The sequence below is a fragment of the Megascapheus bottae genome, chromosome 31 (genome assembly GCF_031878675.1).
Source record: "Megascapheus bottae isolate mThoBot1 chromosome 31, mThoBot2.hap1, whole genome shotgun sequence".
Lineage (NCBI taxonomy): Eukaryota > Metazoa > Chordata > Mammalia > Rodentia > Geomyidae > Megascapheus > Megascapheus bottae.
In genome coordinates this window covers 5,411,256-5,425,253 of record NC_143539.1, presented here as the reverse complement: position 1 = coordinate 5,425,253, position 13,998 = coordinate 5,411,256, and the positions used below count along the sequence as shown (strand labels likewise).

At 55.9% G+C, this 13,998-nt stretch overlaps 1 protein-coding gene across 1 annotated transcript in view; it reads left to right on the top strand.

Moving 5' to 3' along the window:
* Positions 1-13,998, top strand: part of Megf8 (multiple EGF like domains 8) — a 38,013-nt gene that overhangs the window by 10,454 nt on the left and 13,561 nt on the right. Inside the window, exons 9-29 of the mRNA XM_090322887.1 lie at positions 178-332; positions 536-655; positions 937-1,081; positions 1,169-1,332; positions 2,308-2,508; positions 3,107-3,307; positions 4,383-4,619; positions 5,661-5,779; positions 5,862-5,993; positions 6,086-6,199; positions 6,446-6,694; positions 7,049-7,248; positions 7,520-7,730; positions 7,833-8,082; positions 9,021-9,153; positions 10,799-11,046; positions 11,149-11,259; positions 11,364-11,482; positions 11,816-12,023; positions 12,424-12,604; positions 13,046-13,209. Of these exons, the coding sequence (XP_090179013.1) occupies positions 178-332; positions 536-655; positions 937-1,081; positions 1,169-1,332; positions 2,308-2,508; positions 3,107-3,307; positions 4,383-4,619; positions 5,661-5,779; positions 5,862-5,993; positions 6,086-6,199; positions 6,446-6,694; positions 7,049-7,248; positions 7,520-7,730; positions 7,833-8,082; positions 9,021-9,153; positions 10,799-11,046; positions 11,149-11,259; positions 11,364-11,482; positions 11,816-12,023; positions 12,424-12,604; positions 13,046-13,209 (3,662 nt within the window). The remainder of the gene's footprint in view (positions 1-177; positions 333-535; positions 656-936; positions 1,082-1,168; positions 1,333-2,307; positions 2,509-3,106; positions 3,308-4,382; positions 4,620-5,660; positions 5,780-5,861; positions 5,994-6,085; positions 6,200-6,445; positions 6,695-7,048; positions 7,249-7,519; positions 7,731-7,832; positions 8,083-9,020; positions 9,154-10,798; positions 11,047-11,148; positions 11,260-11,363; positions 11,483-11,815; positions 12,024-12,423; positions 12,605-13,045; positions 13,210-13,998) is intronic.

The following is a 13,998-nucleotide window of genomic DNA, read 5'->3' as shown; positions in this document are numbered from 1 at the left end:
GTAGTTGATTTATAATTTGAACCCACGAATTTCTGCCCCTAAAAGATGGCTTGGGCAGGAGATGAGAGAATTGTAGAGCTAGCCTTTGCAGGTGGGGTGGGGGCTAGGCTGAGGCTCATGAAGGTGGAGATTTGGGGGCTAATATTCTTGGGGTGGGGGGGGTGTCTGTTCTTCTAGGCCGAGCAGCGCCCCCTAGTGGTCGGTACTCACACGTGACGGCCGTGCTTGGTGGCAGTGTCCTGCTGGTGGCTGGAGGGTACAGTGGCCGGCCTCGGGGGGACTTGATGGCCTACAAAGTGCCCCCCTTCGTGTTTCAGGCTCCTGCCCCAGATGTGAGCACTGGGGAGACAGGAAGAGGGTGGCCTGGTTCCCACAGAGGAGGGAAGGCAGTGCGGTGGGATGGAGGGTGGAGGTGCTAAAAGGTGGCATGGGTGAGGGGTGGGTGGGTCCTCAGAGTGCTGAGTGATCGGAGGGGCTAGGCGGCAGGAAGACCCCGGGGTTGAACAGGGCCCCCCCACCCCCTGTTTCTTTTCAGTACCATTTGGACTATTGTTCCATGTACACTGACCACAGTGTATGCTCCAGAGACCCCGAGTGCAGCTGGTGTCAAGGAGCCTGCCAGGCCGCACCCCCTCCTGGGACTCTCTCAGGGGCTGTGAGTGTCACCCCACCCCACCCCCTGGTCCTCCCGCTGCCTAAGCCAAGTGGTCAATGGTTCCTACATCCACAATCCTCATTTCCGCTCCTGACCTGACTGCTGAACCTCTGGTCAGCCTGTCCCGGGGGGGGGGTCTCCCCTGCATTTCCACCCTGCTCTCCTTCCCCAGTCCACAATTTGCCAGTCTCTTTCATACCATGACACCTGTATCCACAGCCCATCCCACATCTCTTGAGCCTGGGTGGACAGTGAACCCTGTGCCCTAACCTCCCTTGCAGTGTCTAGCTGCCAGCTGCCTGGGCCTGGGCCGCCTCCTGAGTGACTGCCAGGCATGCCTGGCCTTCAGTGGCCCCACGGGCCCTCCCCGGGGGCCTGGCGCCCTGGGCTGGTGCGTGCACAATGAAAGCTGTCTCCCTCGGCCTGGTGAGTGTGAGTGGCAGTGGGTGGCAGTGGGTGGCACAGTCCCCGCCTCCACCCAGACCTCCCACCCCCTACTTCCCTTCCTCCCAGAGCAAGCCCGCTGCCGAGGGGAGCAGATCTCGGGCACCGTGGGCTGGTGGGGGCCAGCACCTGTCTTCGTCACCTCCCTGGAGGCCTGTGTCACCCAGAGCTTCCTGCCAGGCCTGCACCTGCTCACCTTCCAGCAGCCGCCCAACGCGTCCCAGCCCGACAAGGTGGGAAGTGAGAGAAATCCTGTATGAGGTGTTGATGATCCTGGACTTGCAGCTTGTGCGAATGTGAGTGTGTGTGTTACCAGGGATGGAACTCAGGACCTTGTGCAGACCGGCTAAGTATGTACCCCATACCGAGTTACAGCCCCACTCCTGTGTCTACTCTGGAAGTCTTTACATTCAGACATCTAATACGGACGGACTGGGTGTGATGATGCATGCCTTTAATCCTGTCTATTTGAGAGGCGGCCATAGGCAGATTGTAGTATAGAGCCCTCTGAGTACTGATACTGCACCTAGCTCAGTGTGTGTGTGTGTGTGTGTGTGTGTGCAATTCTGGGGCTTGAACTTGGTCTTGGCACTATCCCTGAATAGTTTTTGGTTCAAGGCTAGCACTACCATTTGAACCACACCTCTACTTTTGGCTTTTTGCTGGTTTCTAGAAGATAAGAGTCTTTCTGATTTGCCTGCCTGGCGCTGGCTTCAAACCTCGATCCTCCGATCTCAGCGCCTTGAGTAGCTGAGATTACAGGCCTGAGTCACTGGTGCCCAGTTCCTTAGTGTTGGACTTTTTTTTTTTTTTTTTTGCCAGTCCTGGGCTTGAGCTCAGGGCCTGAGCACTGTCCTTGGACTTTCTCAAGGCTAGAGCTCTACCACTTGAGCCTCAGCACCACTTCCAACTTTTTTCTATGTATGTGGTACTGAGGAATCGAACCTGGGTCTTCATGCATGCCAGGCAAGCTCTCTACCACTAGGCCAAACTCCCAGCCCAAGTGTTGGACTTTTTATATGCTCTGGAGATGAGCAGGGACTGGGGTGAAGGTGGGTACTGGGTCACCACTTAACCCCTGCTCCCCATCTTAGTTTCTCACTTGATGAAATGGGGAAGCTGAGTTGGTCACTCCAGCTCTGACGTGGTCTGGAATGCGGGTGGGGCTGCCAGGGGCTCAGACCTTCACCCCTTCCCTGTTGGCACAGGTCTCCATTGTTCGCAGTACAACCATCACCCTGACTCCCAGCCCAGAGACAGATGTGTCTCTAGTGTACCGGGGTTTTATCCACCCGCTGCTGCCAGGAGGGTCCGGCAGCTCTGGGGGTGAAGACGTGGCTGTGTGGGCTAGGGCCCAGCGCCTACACGTTCTGGCTCGGATGGCACTTGGTCCTAACACGGAGAACATGGTAAGAGAGCCTGGGATGTTTGGGGGCTGGACGGTGCGGGGATGGTGAATCATGAAGTCAGGGTATGTGGATAGGGTAAGGTGATGGTTTGGGGTGAGAAGAGAGAAGTTATGGGGACGGGACAGATTGTTAGCACGGAAGGGTGCACTGGGGTTCCCCACTAGATTTGAGGGGCCAAGTGCAGATGGCTCACCACTGTCATTCCAGCTACTCAGGAGGCTGAGATCTGAGGATCGCAGTTTAAAGACAGCCCAGGAAAGTGAGAGACTCATCTCCAAGTGGCACTGTGGCTCAAGTGCTAGAGTGCTAGTCTTGAGCCAAAAAAAAGCTCAAGGACAGCACCCAGGCACTGAGTTCAAGTCCCAGGACGAGCATGCGCACACACACGCACACACGATTTGGGGTGGGGACTGGAGAAGGTGGGGGAGATTCGAGTGAGATTCCCTGGAGGCTGTTGGTCTCTAGGGGTTTGAGGGTACTGTGTAGCTTCTTGGGGATCTAAGGAGCTCTGAGGCCTTCCCTCCCAGGAAGAAGTGGGGCTCAGGGGGTCCTGTGAAGCTTTCCAAGGTCACTGTCTGAGACTCATCCTTCTCCCCAGGAGGAAGTGGGGCGCTGGGTGGCTCAGCAGGAGAAGGAGACCAGGCGGCTACAGCGTCCAGGGTCCACTCGCCTCTTCCCGATGCCTGGGCGAGGCCACAAGTACGCAGTGGAGATCCGAGGCCAGCTCAACGGCTCCGCGGGCCCCGGGCACAGTGAGCTCACCCTGCTGTGGGATCGGACCGGCGTGCCAGGCGGCAGCGTGAGTGCCCAGCTGGCCTTGGCTTCAGATCCCCTGAGCTTTCCAGTCCCGTGGCTGACTTCCTGGCTGACCTCTGACCCCTTGACACTTGTGTACTGAGCTCTGGACATCACCTTAAATCTTCTAGTTTCTTTTTTTTTTTTTGCCAGTCCTGGGCTTGAGCTCAGGGCCTGAGCACTGTCCTTGGACTTTCTCAAGGCTAGAGCTCTACCACTTGAGCCTCAGCACCACTTCTGGCTTTTTTCTATGTATGTGGTACCGAGGAATCGAACCCGGGTCTTCATGCATGCTAGGCAAGCACTTTAATCACTAGGCCAAACTCCCGGCCAAATCTTCTAGTTTCTAACTTGTGATCCCAGACTGTGACCTGACCCCATATTCTAGGGTTATTTGGGGACAGGGAATTGCTGTGGGTGGATCCCAGAACTCTGGGCATGCAAGGGTTCTCCACTGCATAACCCCCTGGCCTAGATCTCACATGCTGACCCCTGACTTCCTGCCCTCTAGTTTGATTTTGTCATATGCCGGTCCTAGGGCTTGAACTCAGAGCCTGAGCATTGTCCCTGAGCTTTTGTGCTCCACGCTGGCGCTCTACCATTTGAGTCACAGCTTTGTTCCACTTATGGCTTTTTGATAGTTAATTGGAGGTAAAAGCCTTACAGACCTTCCTGCCTGGGCTGGCTTCAAACCACGATCCTCAGATCTCAGCCTCCTGAGTAGCTAGGATTACAGGCGCGAGCCAGTGAAGCCCAGGCTTGGTGTGTGTGTGTGTGTGTGTGTGTGTGTGTTTTACTTTGTTTCTTTTGTTTTGTTTTTTTGTCTCTTCTTTCCTGGTACCAGGGATCAGACCCAGGGCATTGCTAGGCAAGTATTTTGCCACTGAGCTACATCCTAGCACCACGCTTTGTTTTCTCGCCTCTAGCCTCTTGCATTCAGACACTTTCTGGGTGCTTGTTTCCTAAATCCTGACTTTCTGTGTTGAGTTCTATGTCCAAACCCATAATTACACTGTCAGCTCAGAACCCCGGCCCTGCCCCCTGCCTTGACGCCTAGCCATTGTGTGTCTTGTCTCCAGGAGATCTCCTTCTTCTTTCTGGAGCCCTACCGCTCCTCTGCCTGCACCTCCTATACCTCCTGCCTGGGTTGCCTGGCGGACCAGGGCTGTGGCTGGTGCCTGAGCAGTGCTACCTGCCACCTGCGCCAGGGCGGGGCCCACTGTGAGGATGACAGGGCCGGCGGCTCCCTACTGGTGCTGGTACCAGCCCTCTGCCCCCTCTGCGAGGAGCATCGAGACTGCCACGCGTGCACCCAGGTGCCTGCCGAGCCACAGGGAGTCTCAGGTTGATGCAGCTAGAGCGGGCAAGTGGAGCAGGGCTGCTTACAGCTGTCATGGGCAGCAGAGGAGCCCTGGGCAAGTGGCAGAGTGGGTTCTCTCATTTGTCTGTAGGCCAGAGCCAGGTGGGACAGGGAAGAAATGGGTTCAGGCCCCCAGGGGCCTTGTAGGGGCCAGGAATCTACTGTGAATCCTCTTTCCCTTTTTTCTTTCTTTTCTTTTCTTTTTGCCAGTCCTGGGGGCTTGAACACAGGGCCTGAGCACTGTCCTTGGGCTTTCTCAAGGCTAGAGCTCTGCCACTTGAACCGCAGCACCACTTGCAGCTTTTTCTGTGGATGTGGTACTGAGGAATTGATCCCCGGTCTTCATGCATGCTAGGCAAGCATTCTACCACTAGGCCAAACTCCTGGCTTTTTTTGTGCTGGTCCTGGGGCTTGAACTCAGGACCTTCTATGCCTGAACTTCTTTCACTCAAAGCTAATATTCTACCACTTGAGCCACTTAGCTTTTTGGGTATTTTTTTTTTGCTCAGTCATGAGGGCCTGGGCACTGTCCCTGAGCGCCTTTTCACTCAAGGCCAGCACGCTACCACTTTGAGCTACAGTTCCACTTATTGTTTTCTGGTGGTTCATTGGAGATAAGAGTCTCACGGACTTTCCTTCTCTGCTGGCTTTGAACCTTGATCCTCAGACCTCAGCCTCCTAAGTAGCTGGGATTACAGATGTGAGCCACTGGTGCCCAGCTCCGGTCTTTCACTTCCTCACCCCATCCACGCCTATTCATTGTTTCTGGATGGTCTTTTATTCAGATTCCTGGGCTTATCATGGGCCCCCATGGGGTACTGGAGTGGGGTCCTGGACAGGCTAAGTGCAAGGTCTGTAGCTGAAGTGGGGTGTAGAGAGGCAGGTATTGGAGACAGATTGTTGGACTGGGGGATGGGTGATGGGTCAGTGAATTGTTAGAAGTGATGGGGTGGACACTGGGGGCCCAACAAGCGACTCCTTCGCCACCCCTCCCCAGGATCTCTTCTGCGAGTGGCATCAGAGCTCCAGCCGCAAAGGAGATGCAGCCTGCAGCCGGCGGGGCCGGGGCCGAGGTGCCTTGAAGAGCCCAGAGGAGTGTCCCCCGCTCTGTAGCCAGTGAGCCTGGCAGGGCCTAGGGTGGGTTGGATATCCCAGGCAAGGCAGGGGCTGCCAGGACACACCTGACTCCTTGCTCCAGGCGCCTGACCTGTGAGGACTGCTTGGCCAATTCCAGCCAGTGTGCCTGGTGCCAGTCCACCCACACCTGCTTCCTGTTTGCCGCTTACCTGGCCCGGTACCCACATGGGGGCTGCCGTGGCTGGGATGACAGGTATGCCCTGGGCCTGGGCTCATGGAATAGTCGGTGGTTTAAACCAGCGAGGTGCTCAGGGCTCTAAGCCCCCCACACCTGTCACTCTACAGCGTGCACTCAGAACCACGGTGCCGAAGCTGCAGCGGCTTCCTGACCTGCCACGAGTGTCTGCAGAGCCACGAGTGTGGCTGGTGTGGCAATGAAGACAACCCCACTCTGGGACGGTGAGGAGGGCTGGCAGGAGGCCCGGTGGGGAGGGAGGGGCGAGGGGCCCTCTCTTCTCCGTGGTTCTAATGTTCTCTTTGTTTCTTTGCCCTGTCACCTGTCCCCCATCCTGCAATGTCTTTTTCCTTTGTTTTTATTTCTTCTTCCCCTCTTTTTCTCTCCCTTCCTCCTGTTTACTTTCTGATTCTCTCCTCCCTGCTTCGCGCTCACTGTTGTCATGTTTCTGTGCTGACCCCGCCCTGTAGGTGTCTGCAGGGGGACTTCTCTGGGCCCCTGGGAGGGGGGAACTGTTCCCTTTGGGTGGGCCAGGGCCTGGGGCTTTCGGTGGCCCTGCCTGCCCGCTGGGCTTATGCCCGTTGTCCAGATGTGGATGAGTGTCGCTTGGGCCTGGCACGGTGTCACCCACGAGCGACCTGCCTGAACACACCCCTCAGCTATGAATGTCACTGCCAGCGTGGCTACCAGGGCGATGGCATCACACATTGCAACCGCACGTGAGTGAGGCAGGGGTTGCCATAGGGATGGGCCAGGGCCTGGGGGTGCCAAGGTACCCCCGGGAAACTCTAGTTACCATGGAAACAGCACCCTCAGCCTATGGGTTGCCATCTTTGGCATCGCTATGGAGTTCAAAGGGGGTTTTCACAGTGGTGACGGGTGGTTGCTATGGGAACAGGCTATCACCATGTGTGATGGAGTTGTCTTGGAGACAGCATATCACACTGGGACCATGGGAACAGGCAGCTCACTTGGGAGGATGTCTCTGTGGGTGGAGATGTTGGGTTGCTTTGGGGGGTCTGGGATGTTCCCCTCTCTCCAACTCTTGGCTTGGCCCCACCACACTCCCTCAGGTGCCTGGAAGACTGTGGCCATGGTGTCTGCAGTGGGCCCCCTGACTTCACCTGCGTGTGTGACCTGGGCTGGACATCCGATGTGCCCCCTCCCACACCGGCCCCAGGGCCCCCTGCCCCCCGCTGCTCCCGAGACTGTGGCTGCAACTTCCACAGCCACTGCCGCAGGCGGGGGCCTGGCTTCTGTGATGAATGCCAGGGTAAGCAGCCGCAGCCCCAAGCCCAGGTGCGCCTTGAGGGCCCTCCTCAGCCTCCCGACCCAGACAACATGGGGGCCCCGGGCCCAGTTCCTGCTCCTGATCCCCACAGGTTTTACTTGCTGAATCCCATTTCTTGTGTCTCCCTGGCTTGGCCTCAGTTTCTCTCCTTTGAGTCAGTGGGGGAGGGAGCCAGGGGTTGAGAGAGCCAGCTGGTCAAGTCTGCCTCTGCCCTTGCCCCTGACTCTGCCCGCTCCTGCTGGGGCCTTCACAGACTGGACATGGGGTGAGCACTGCGAACGGTGCCGCCCGGGCAGCTTCGGCAACGCCACAGGCTCGGGTGGCTGTCGGCCCTGCCAGTGCAACGGGCACGGGGACCCACGCCGCGGCCACTGTGACAACCTCAGTGGGCTCTGCTTCTGCCAGGACCACACAGAGGGGGCCCATTGCCAGCTGTGCTCCCCAGGCTACTACGGGGACCCCCGGTGAGCCAGAGGGTGCAGAGCTGGGCCGGGTGGGCTCAGGGTGGGACACCATCCTGTGAGTCCAGGTGGGGAAGGTCTGACGCGTGCTCTCCATCCCCACAGGGCTGGTGGCTCCTGCTTCCGTGAGTGTGGGGGGCGCGCCCTCCTCACCAACGTGTCCTCAGTGGCTCTGGGCTCCCGCCGGTTTGGGGGGCTGCAGCCCCCGGGCGGTGCAGCAGCGAGAGGTGGACCTGGCCTCTCCTACTGTGTGTGGGTTGTCTCAGCCACTGAGGTGCTGCAGCCCTGTGCCCCCGGGACCCTGTGTCCCCCACTCACCCTCACCTTCTCCCCAGACAGCAGCACCCCTTGCACGGTAAGCACTGCGAGGCTAGAATTCAGCAAATGTCAGGACTATGTCTCCAACCCATTCTAGGTCTCCAGACAGGCCCGACCCCGTGTTTTCAAATCCCAGACTCTGTTCTAAAGATCATCCAGCCCTTTGTCCCTAAGCCAGCAAATGCTGCCCTTTCCTTGTTCTTTTCCTGGTTCCTGCACTCCCATCTCCTTTCTCCAGACCAGGAATGCTACAGTTTTACAACTTGAGTCAAGTAGTGGCTACTGGAAGCTGTATATGGAGAAAAAGATCAGTACAAGAGCATCTGATAGATTAGTTTTGTCTGCTTGGTACATAGAAATGGGAGGAATGCAGGGCACGGTGGTTCACACCTGTAATCCTAGCTACTCAGCAGGCTGAGATCTGAGGATCAAGGTGCAAAGCCAACTCTGGGCACAAAAGTCCGTGAGACTCTTATCTCCAGTTAACCACCAGAAAACCAGAAATGGCGCTGTGGCTCAAGGGGTAGGGTCGTATCCTTGAGCTGAAGAGCTTAAGGACAGTGCCCAGGCCCAGTGTTCTAGCCCCACATCTGACAAAAAAAGAAAAAGAAAAAGAAAAAAAAGAAATGGGAGGAATGCTCTCCAAGCCATAGCTGGACGGTCTGTCCTGGCTGTTCAAACAGCTATACCAGCTATACCCCAGTATCCTGCCCTTCCTAGCTCTCTTTGTCTCTCTGTCTCTGTCTCTGTCTGTCTGTCTATCTGTCTGTCTGTCTGTCTGTCTCTCTCTCATCTCTTTTTCTCTATCAGACTTCTATATAGTCTTCTATATAGTCCAGTCTAGGCTCATGATTCTCCTACCTCAGTCTTCTAAGTATCTTAGATTATAGCTTTGTCCTGTGCCTAGCTCTGTCCTCTTAAGTTCCCCTCTTTCTTGCCCCCATGATCCCTAACTCTTCACTCTGCACTCCTCAGCTGAGCTATGTCCTGGCATTTGATGGATTTCCACGCTTCCTGGACACTGGTGTTGTTCAGTCAGACCGTAGCCTCATAGCCGCCTTCTGTGGCCAACGACGGGACAGGCCCCTCACTGTGCAGGCTCTGTCTGGTAAGGTGGCTGTGGGTAGAATGGAACCCAGGGCCTCTCACATACTAGGTCAGTGCTCTATTACTGAGCTTCACCCCTATTGCTTGTTCAGGGCTGCATATCCTTTGCTCATGTGTTTGTCACCTCACTAGGCTTAGGAACCAAGTTCTAGTCCAGGGACTGACATAGTCCCTTGCCTGAATGAACTCTTCTGTTTTGGGCCTCAATGGTCCAGGGGTGCAAGGGAGAGTGGGAAGCCCTGAGACCTCCTTGCATGTCTATGGGAGCCTGAGAAAATACTTTAGCTGTGTGGGGGGGCTCACATCTGTAATCCTAACTATTCAGAAGGCTGAGATGGGAAGCTTATTTGGCAAAATAGTAGTCTGTGAAACTCCCATGTCAGCCAGCTAAGTAGCTGGGCACAGTGGCATGCATCTGTCATCCCAGGGTCATGGCAGGGGTGAATAGGACTGCAATCCAGGCAGACTTAGGCCAAAAGTGAGGCTCTGCTTAAATGTCATGAAAATAAAAAGGTATAGGGATGTGCCTTAAGTATTAAAGTGTCATGCCAGCCACATTCATGTCATTAATTACTTAAGAGCTGTGGGAGGCCTGGGGCTTGTCTGGGATGGGGTCAAGTTTATGCTTATAAGAATTATGTGGGCTGGGAATTTGGCCTAGTGGTAGAGTGCTTGCCTAGCATGCATGAAGACCCGGGTTCGATTCCTCAGTACCATATACATAGAAAAAAGCCAGAAATGGTGCTGAGGCTCAAGTGGTAAAGCTCTAGCCTTGAGAAAAGTCCAAGGACAGTGCTCAGGCCCTGAGCTCAAGCCCAGGACTGGCAAAAAAAAAAAAAGAATTAATGTGTGCAGGGCTGGGAATGTGGTTTAGTGGTAGAGTGCTTTCCTAGCATGCATGAAGCCCTGGGTTCTATTGCTTAGTACCACATAGACAGAACAAGTAAGAAGTGGTGCTGTGGCTCAAGTGGTAGAGTGCTACCCCTTGAGCAAAAGAAGCTCAGGGACAGTGTCCAGGATCTGAGATCAAGCCCTAGGACTGGCAAAAATAAATAAATAAATAAAAAGAATTGTGTGGGCAAAGTGTGGATTCTCCATGAGAGTGTGGGAGATGATGACACTGGTGTCTGGGGGAGGTAGAATGCTGGCTTGGACAACACTCAAGGAGGTGGCAAGCAGTGGGTGAATGAGAGAGATTTAGGCTTTTGTTATGGTTGTTGGTCCTGGGGATTGAACTCTGGACCTGGGCACTGACCCTGAGTTGTTTTTCTCAAGGTTAGTGGTCTACTACTTTGCGATGTAATTCCACTTGTGGAGATAAGAGTCTCATGGACTTTTCTGCCTGGGCTGACTTTGAACCTCAGTCCTCACTCAGATGTCAGCCTCCTGAGTAGCTAGGATGACAGGCAGAAGCCACCAGTGGCCAGTTTATTTTTATTTTTCATTTTCTGGGGATTGAACCCATGACCTTGTATATAATAGACATGTGCTCTACCACTGAGCAGGAACTCCAGCCTGCAACTGGTGCTGTAAAATGGGCCGAACTTTCTGGGTTGGTCCAGGGTAGGGAGAGTGTGCAATCTGTCCTGACGCCGCCGCCCTGCCCGGTCAAGCTTGGTGTTTGTCTCCACCCTCCTCCCCCACAGGGCTGCTGGTTCTGCACTGGGAGGCCAATGGCTCTTCATCCTGGGGTTTCAATGCCTCTGTGGGCTCTGCCCGCTGCGGCTCAGGGGGCCCTGGGAGCTGCCCAGTCCCCCAGGAGTGCGTACCCCAGGATGGGGCTGCAGGTGCTGGGCTCTGCCGATGTCCCCAGGGCTGGGCTGGTCCCCACTGCCGCATGGCCCTGTGTCCTGAGAACTGCAATGCCCACACCGGCGCTGGGATTTGTAATCAGGTATGGAGGTGGGAGTGGGGGGGAGGGACAGGGCCAGCTGGGGTTGTAGGGAGCAGGAGTAGTGACTAGAGCCCCCCTGAGCCTCTTTCCTGCTGTCCCCAGAGCCTTGGTGTGTGTATCTGTGCCGAGGGCTTCGGAGGTCCGGACTGTGCCACAAAGCTGGATGGCGGGCAACTGGTCTGGGAGACTGTCATGGACAGCCGCCTCTCAGCTGTGAGTTGGGGTCCAGCTGGCTCTGTCTCATCTCGGAGATCTGGGACCTAGGCTTGACTTTGTCATGACCTTCCTGACCCCTGGCCCCTGACTGCTGACTTTAGGACACAGCTAGCCGATTTCTGCACCGCCTGGGACACACGATGGTAGAGGGACCTGATGGCACCTTGTGGATGTTCGGAGGCTTGGGGCTCCCCCAGGGGCTCCTGGGAAACCTGTACAGGTAAGACAGGATACCTGAGTGAGGGGCGCTTAACTCAAAAGTCACCCGAGAGGCTGGGAATGTGGCTTAGAGGTGAATTGCTTTCCTAGTATGCATGAAGGCCAGGGTTTGAGTCCTCTTTTGCCGAAGGTTAGCTCCACAGCTCCACGCTGGCTTCCTGGTGGTTTATTGGACATAGGCGTTTCACACATTCTGTGCCCAGTCTGGCTTTGAACCACAATGGTCAGATCTCAGCCTTCTGGATAGCTAGGATTACAGTAGTGAGCCACTGGCTACTGATGCTTCTTCCCTGCCCCTCCCTCCTCCCCCCTCCCCCCTCCGCCTTGTCCTCAGGTACTCTGTGATTGAGCGGCGGTGGACACAGATGCTGGCGGGAGCTGAAGATGGGGGTCCAGGCCCATCTCCCCGTTCCTTCCATGCAGCTGCCTATGTGTCTGCAGGACGTGGGGCTATGTACCTGCTGGGAGGGCTCACGGCTGGAGGTGTCACCCGTGACTTCTGGGTCTTGAACCTCACCACCCTGCAGTGGCGGCAGGACAAGGTGAGCCTCTGTACAACCCCAGCCATGGCTCCCCTGCCAGGCTAAGCCAGGATGACCAGAGTTGCACCCACCATCTTTGCTGCCAACAGAAGGCATGCAAGCATGCATGATGGGTTGGATTCAGAGAAAGACAGACAGATAGGCAGACAGACAGACAACAGATGGCTGCACAACTGGATTTCATTGGCTGGCCTAGGTCCTGTTATAGTCTCAAGCTGATCCTGGCTCAGGGCCTGGGGTATTCTGGCTGGCCAGGCTGGCCAGAGCCTGCCCAGCTAAGGAGTGAGGGAAAAGGCACTTTTCCAAAGGAGACATGGAACCCCAGGGAGTTCAGTCTTACCTCTGCCAACAAGATGACCTCCACCTCCACTCCCTGGGTGATCTGTCCCCCATCCTGCAGGCTCCTCAGTCTGTGGACTTGCCAGCAGTCGCCGGTCACAGCCTGACCGCCCGCCGAGGCCTGTCTCTACTCCTGGTGGGCGGCTACTCCCCTGAAAATGGCTTCAACCAGCAGCTGTTCGAGTACCAGCTGGCGACTGGCACCTGGATATCAGGAGCCCAGAGTGGGACGCCCCCCACAGGTGGGGCTGTGAGCAGAGCTGCCCAGGGCTTCAAACAGGCTGTGTCCATGCCACACGCAGGCCACTGTCCAGTGTACCTTCTTATCCCCTTGCTACCCCTTAGCCATCCAGATTGCCCAGGAATCACCTCTGGCAATGTTCAGCTTCTCTGTAGCCCCCCCTCAACCCTCGCCACACTATGATGGCCTGTCCACCTCCTCTCCAGGCTCTGATAGAGACGTTGCCTTCTCTCCAGGCTCTGATCACAGCCTCCCAGATATCTTTGCACCTTGTCTTCCTCCTCTGGGCCTGTTACAGCATCCCATCTGTTCTCTTTCCTTTCTGGATATCCAGTGATCATCTACACTCCAAGGGGAGGGGTGGGGACACTGGGGAAGGGACCCAGGGCACTGGTCGTGGGTGGTAAATCCAGGCTGTCTTTGATCATGCTCCCTCCTCCAGGACTCTATGGTCATTCGGCAGTCTACCATGAGGCCACTGACTCCCTATATGTATTTGGGGGCTTCCGTTTCCATGTGGAGCTGGCAGCCCCCTCCCCGGAGCTCTATTCCCTGCACTGTCCTGACCGGACCTGGAGCCTGCTGGCCCCGTCTCAGGGGGCAAAGGTCAGAAAATGTGGTCTAGATAGATGGCTGCTGGGGCAGCAGCCATACACTCTTCTTTCTCTGTCCCCAAGGACTGACTCCCCCACCCTTCATACCTGCTTCCCGGTTTTCCAGTCTGAACAGTGACATCCCAGATAACCTGTGTTGTCCAACCCTGAGTTGGAGGAGAGAGTCTTCCATCACGAGAGCAGAGGCCTAGCGTTTGCACTCCATCTCCCTATATCCCTGGCAGGTCCTTTCCTCTTCCTGCACCCCCAATCTGTAAAAAGTAGGGCAGAGCTGGACATCTGTGGCTCTCGCCTTTAATCCTAGCTACTCAAGGAGGCTGAGATCTGAGGACCACAGTTTGAAGCCAGCCCAGAAGGAAAAGTCTGTGAGACTCTTATCGCTACCAAAAAGCCAAGTGGAACTGTGACTCACGTGGTAGAGCACTAGCCTTAGGCAAAGGAAGCTTAAAGACATCAGTGTCCAGGTCCTGAGTTCAAGCCCGGTCACCCACAAGGAAAAGTAAGGCTGAGGCTCTTTGTGCATCCTGCCTTACAAGGCCAAAGAGACAGGGTGTGGGGGACAGAGAGCTATCTACAGGTGAGCCCCCCCTTTTTTTGCCAGTCCTAGAATTTGAACTCAGGGCCTGGGCACTGTCCCTAAGCCTCTTTTGCTCATGGCTAGCACTCTACCACTTGAGCCACACTCTTCACCTCCAAGGACAATTTTGTATGTGCTTTCCTAAGCCCTGCTTGGGAGAGGGAAGCAAAGCAACAAGCGTGAGGGAGCCCCTTACCCTCAGCC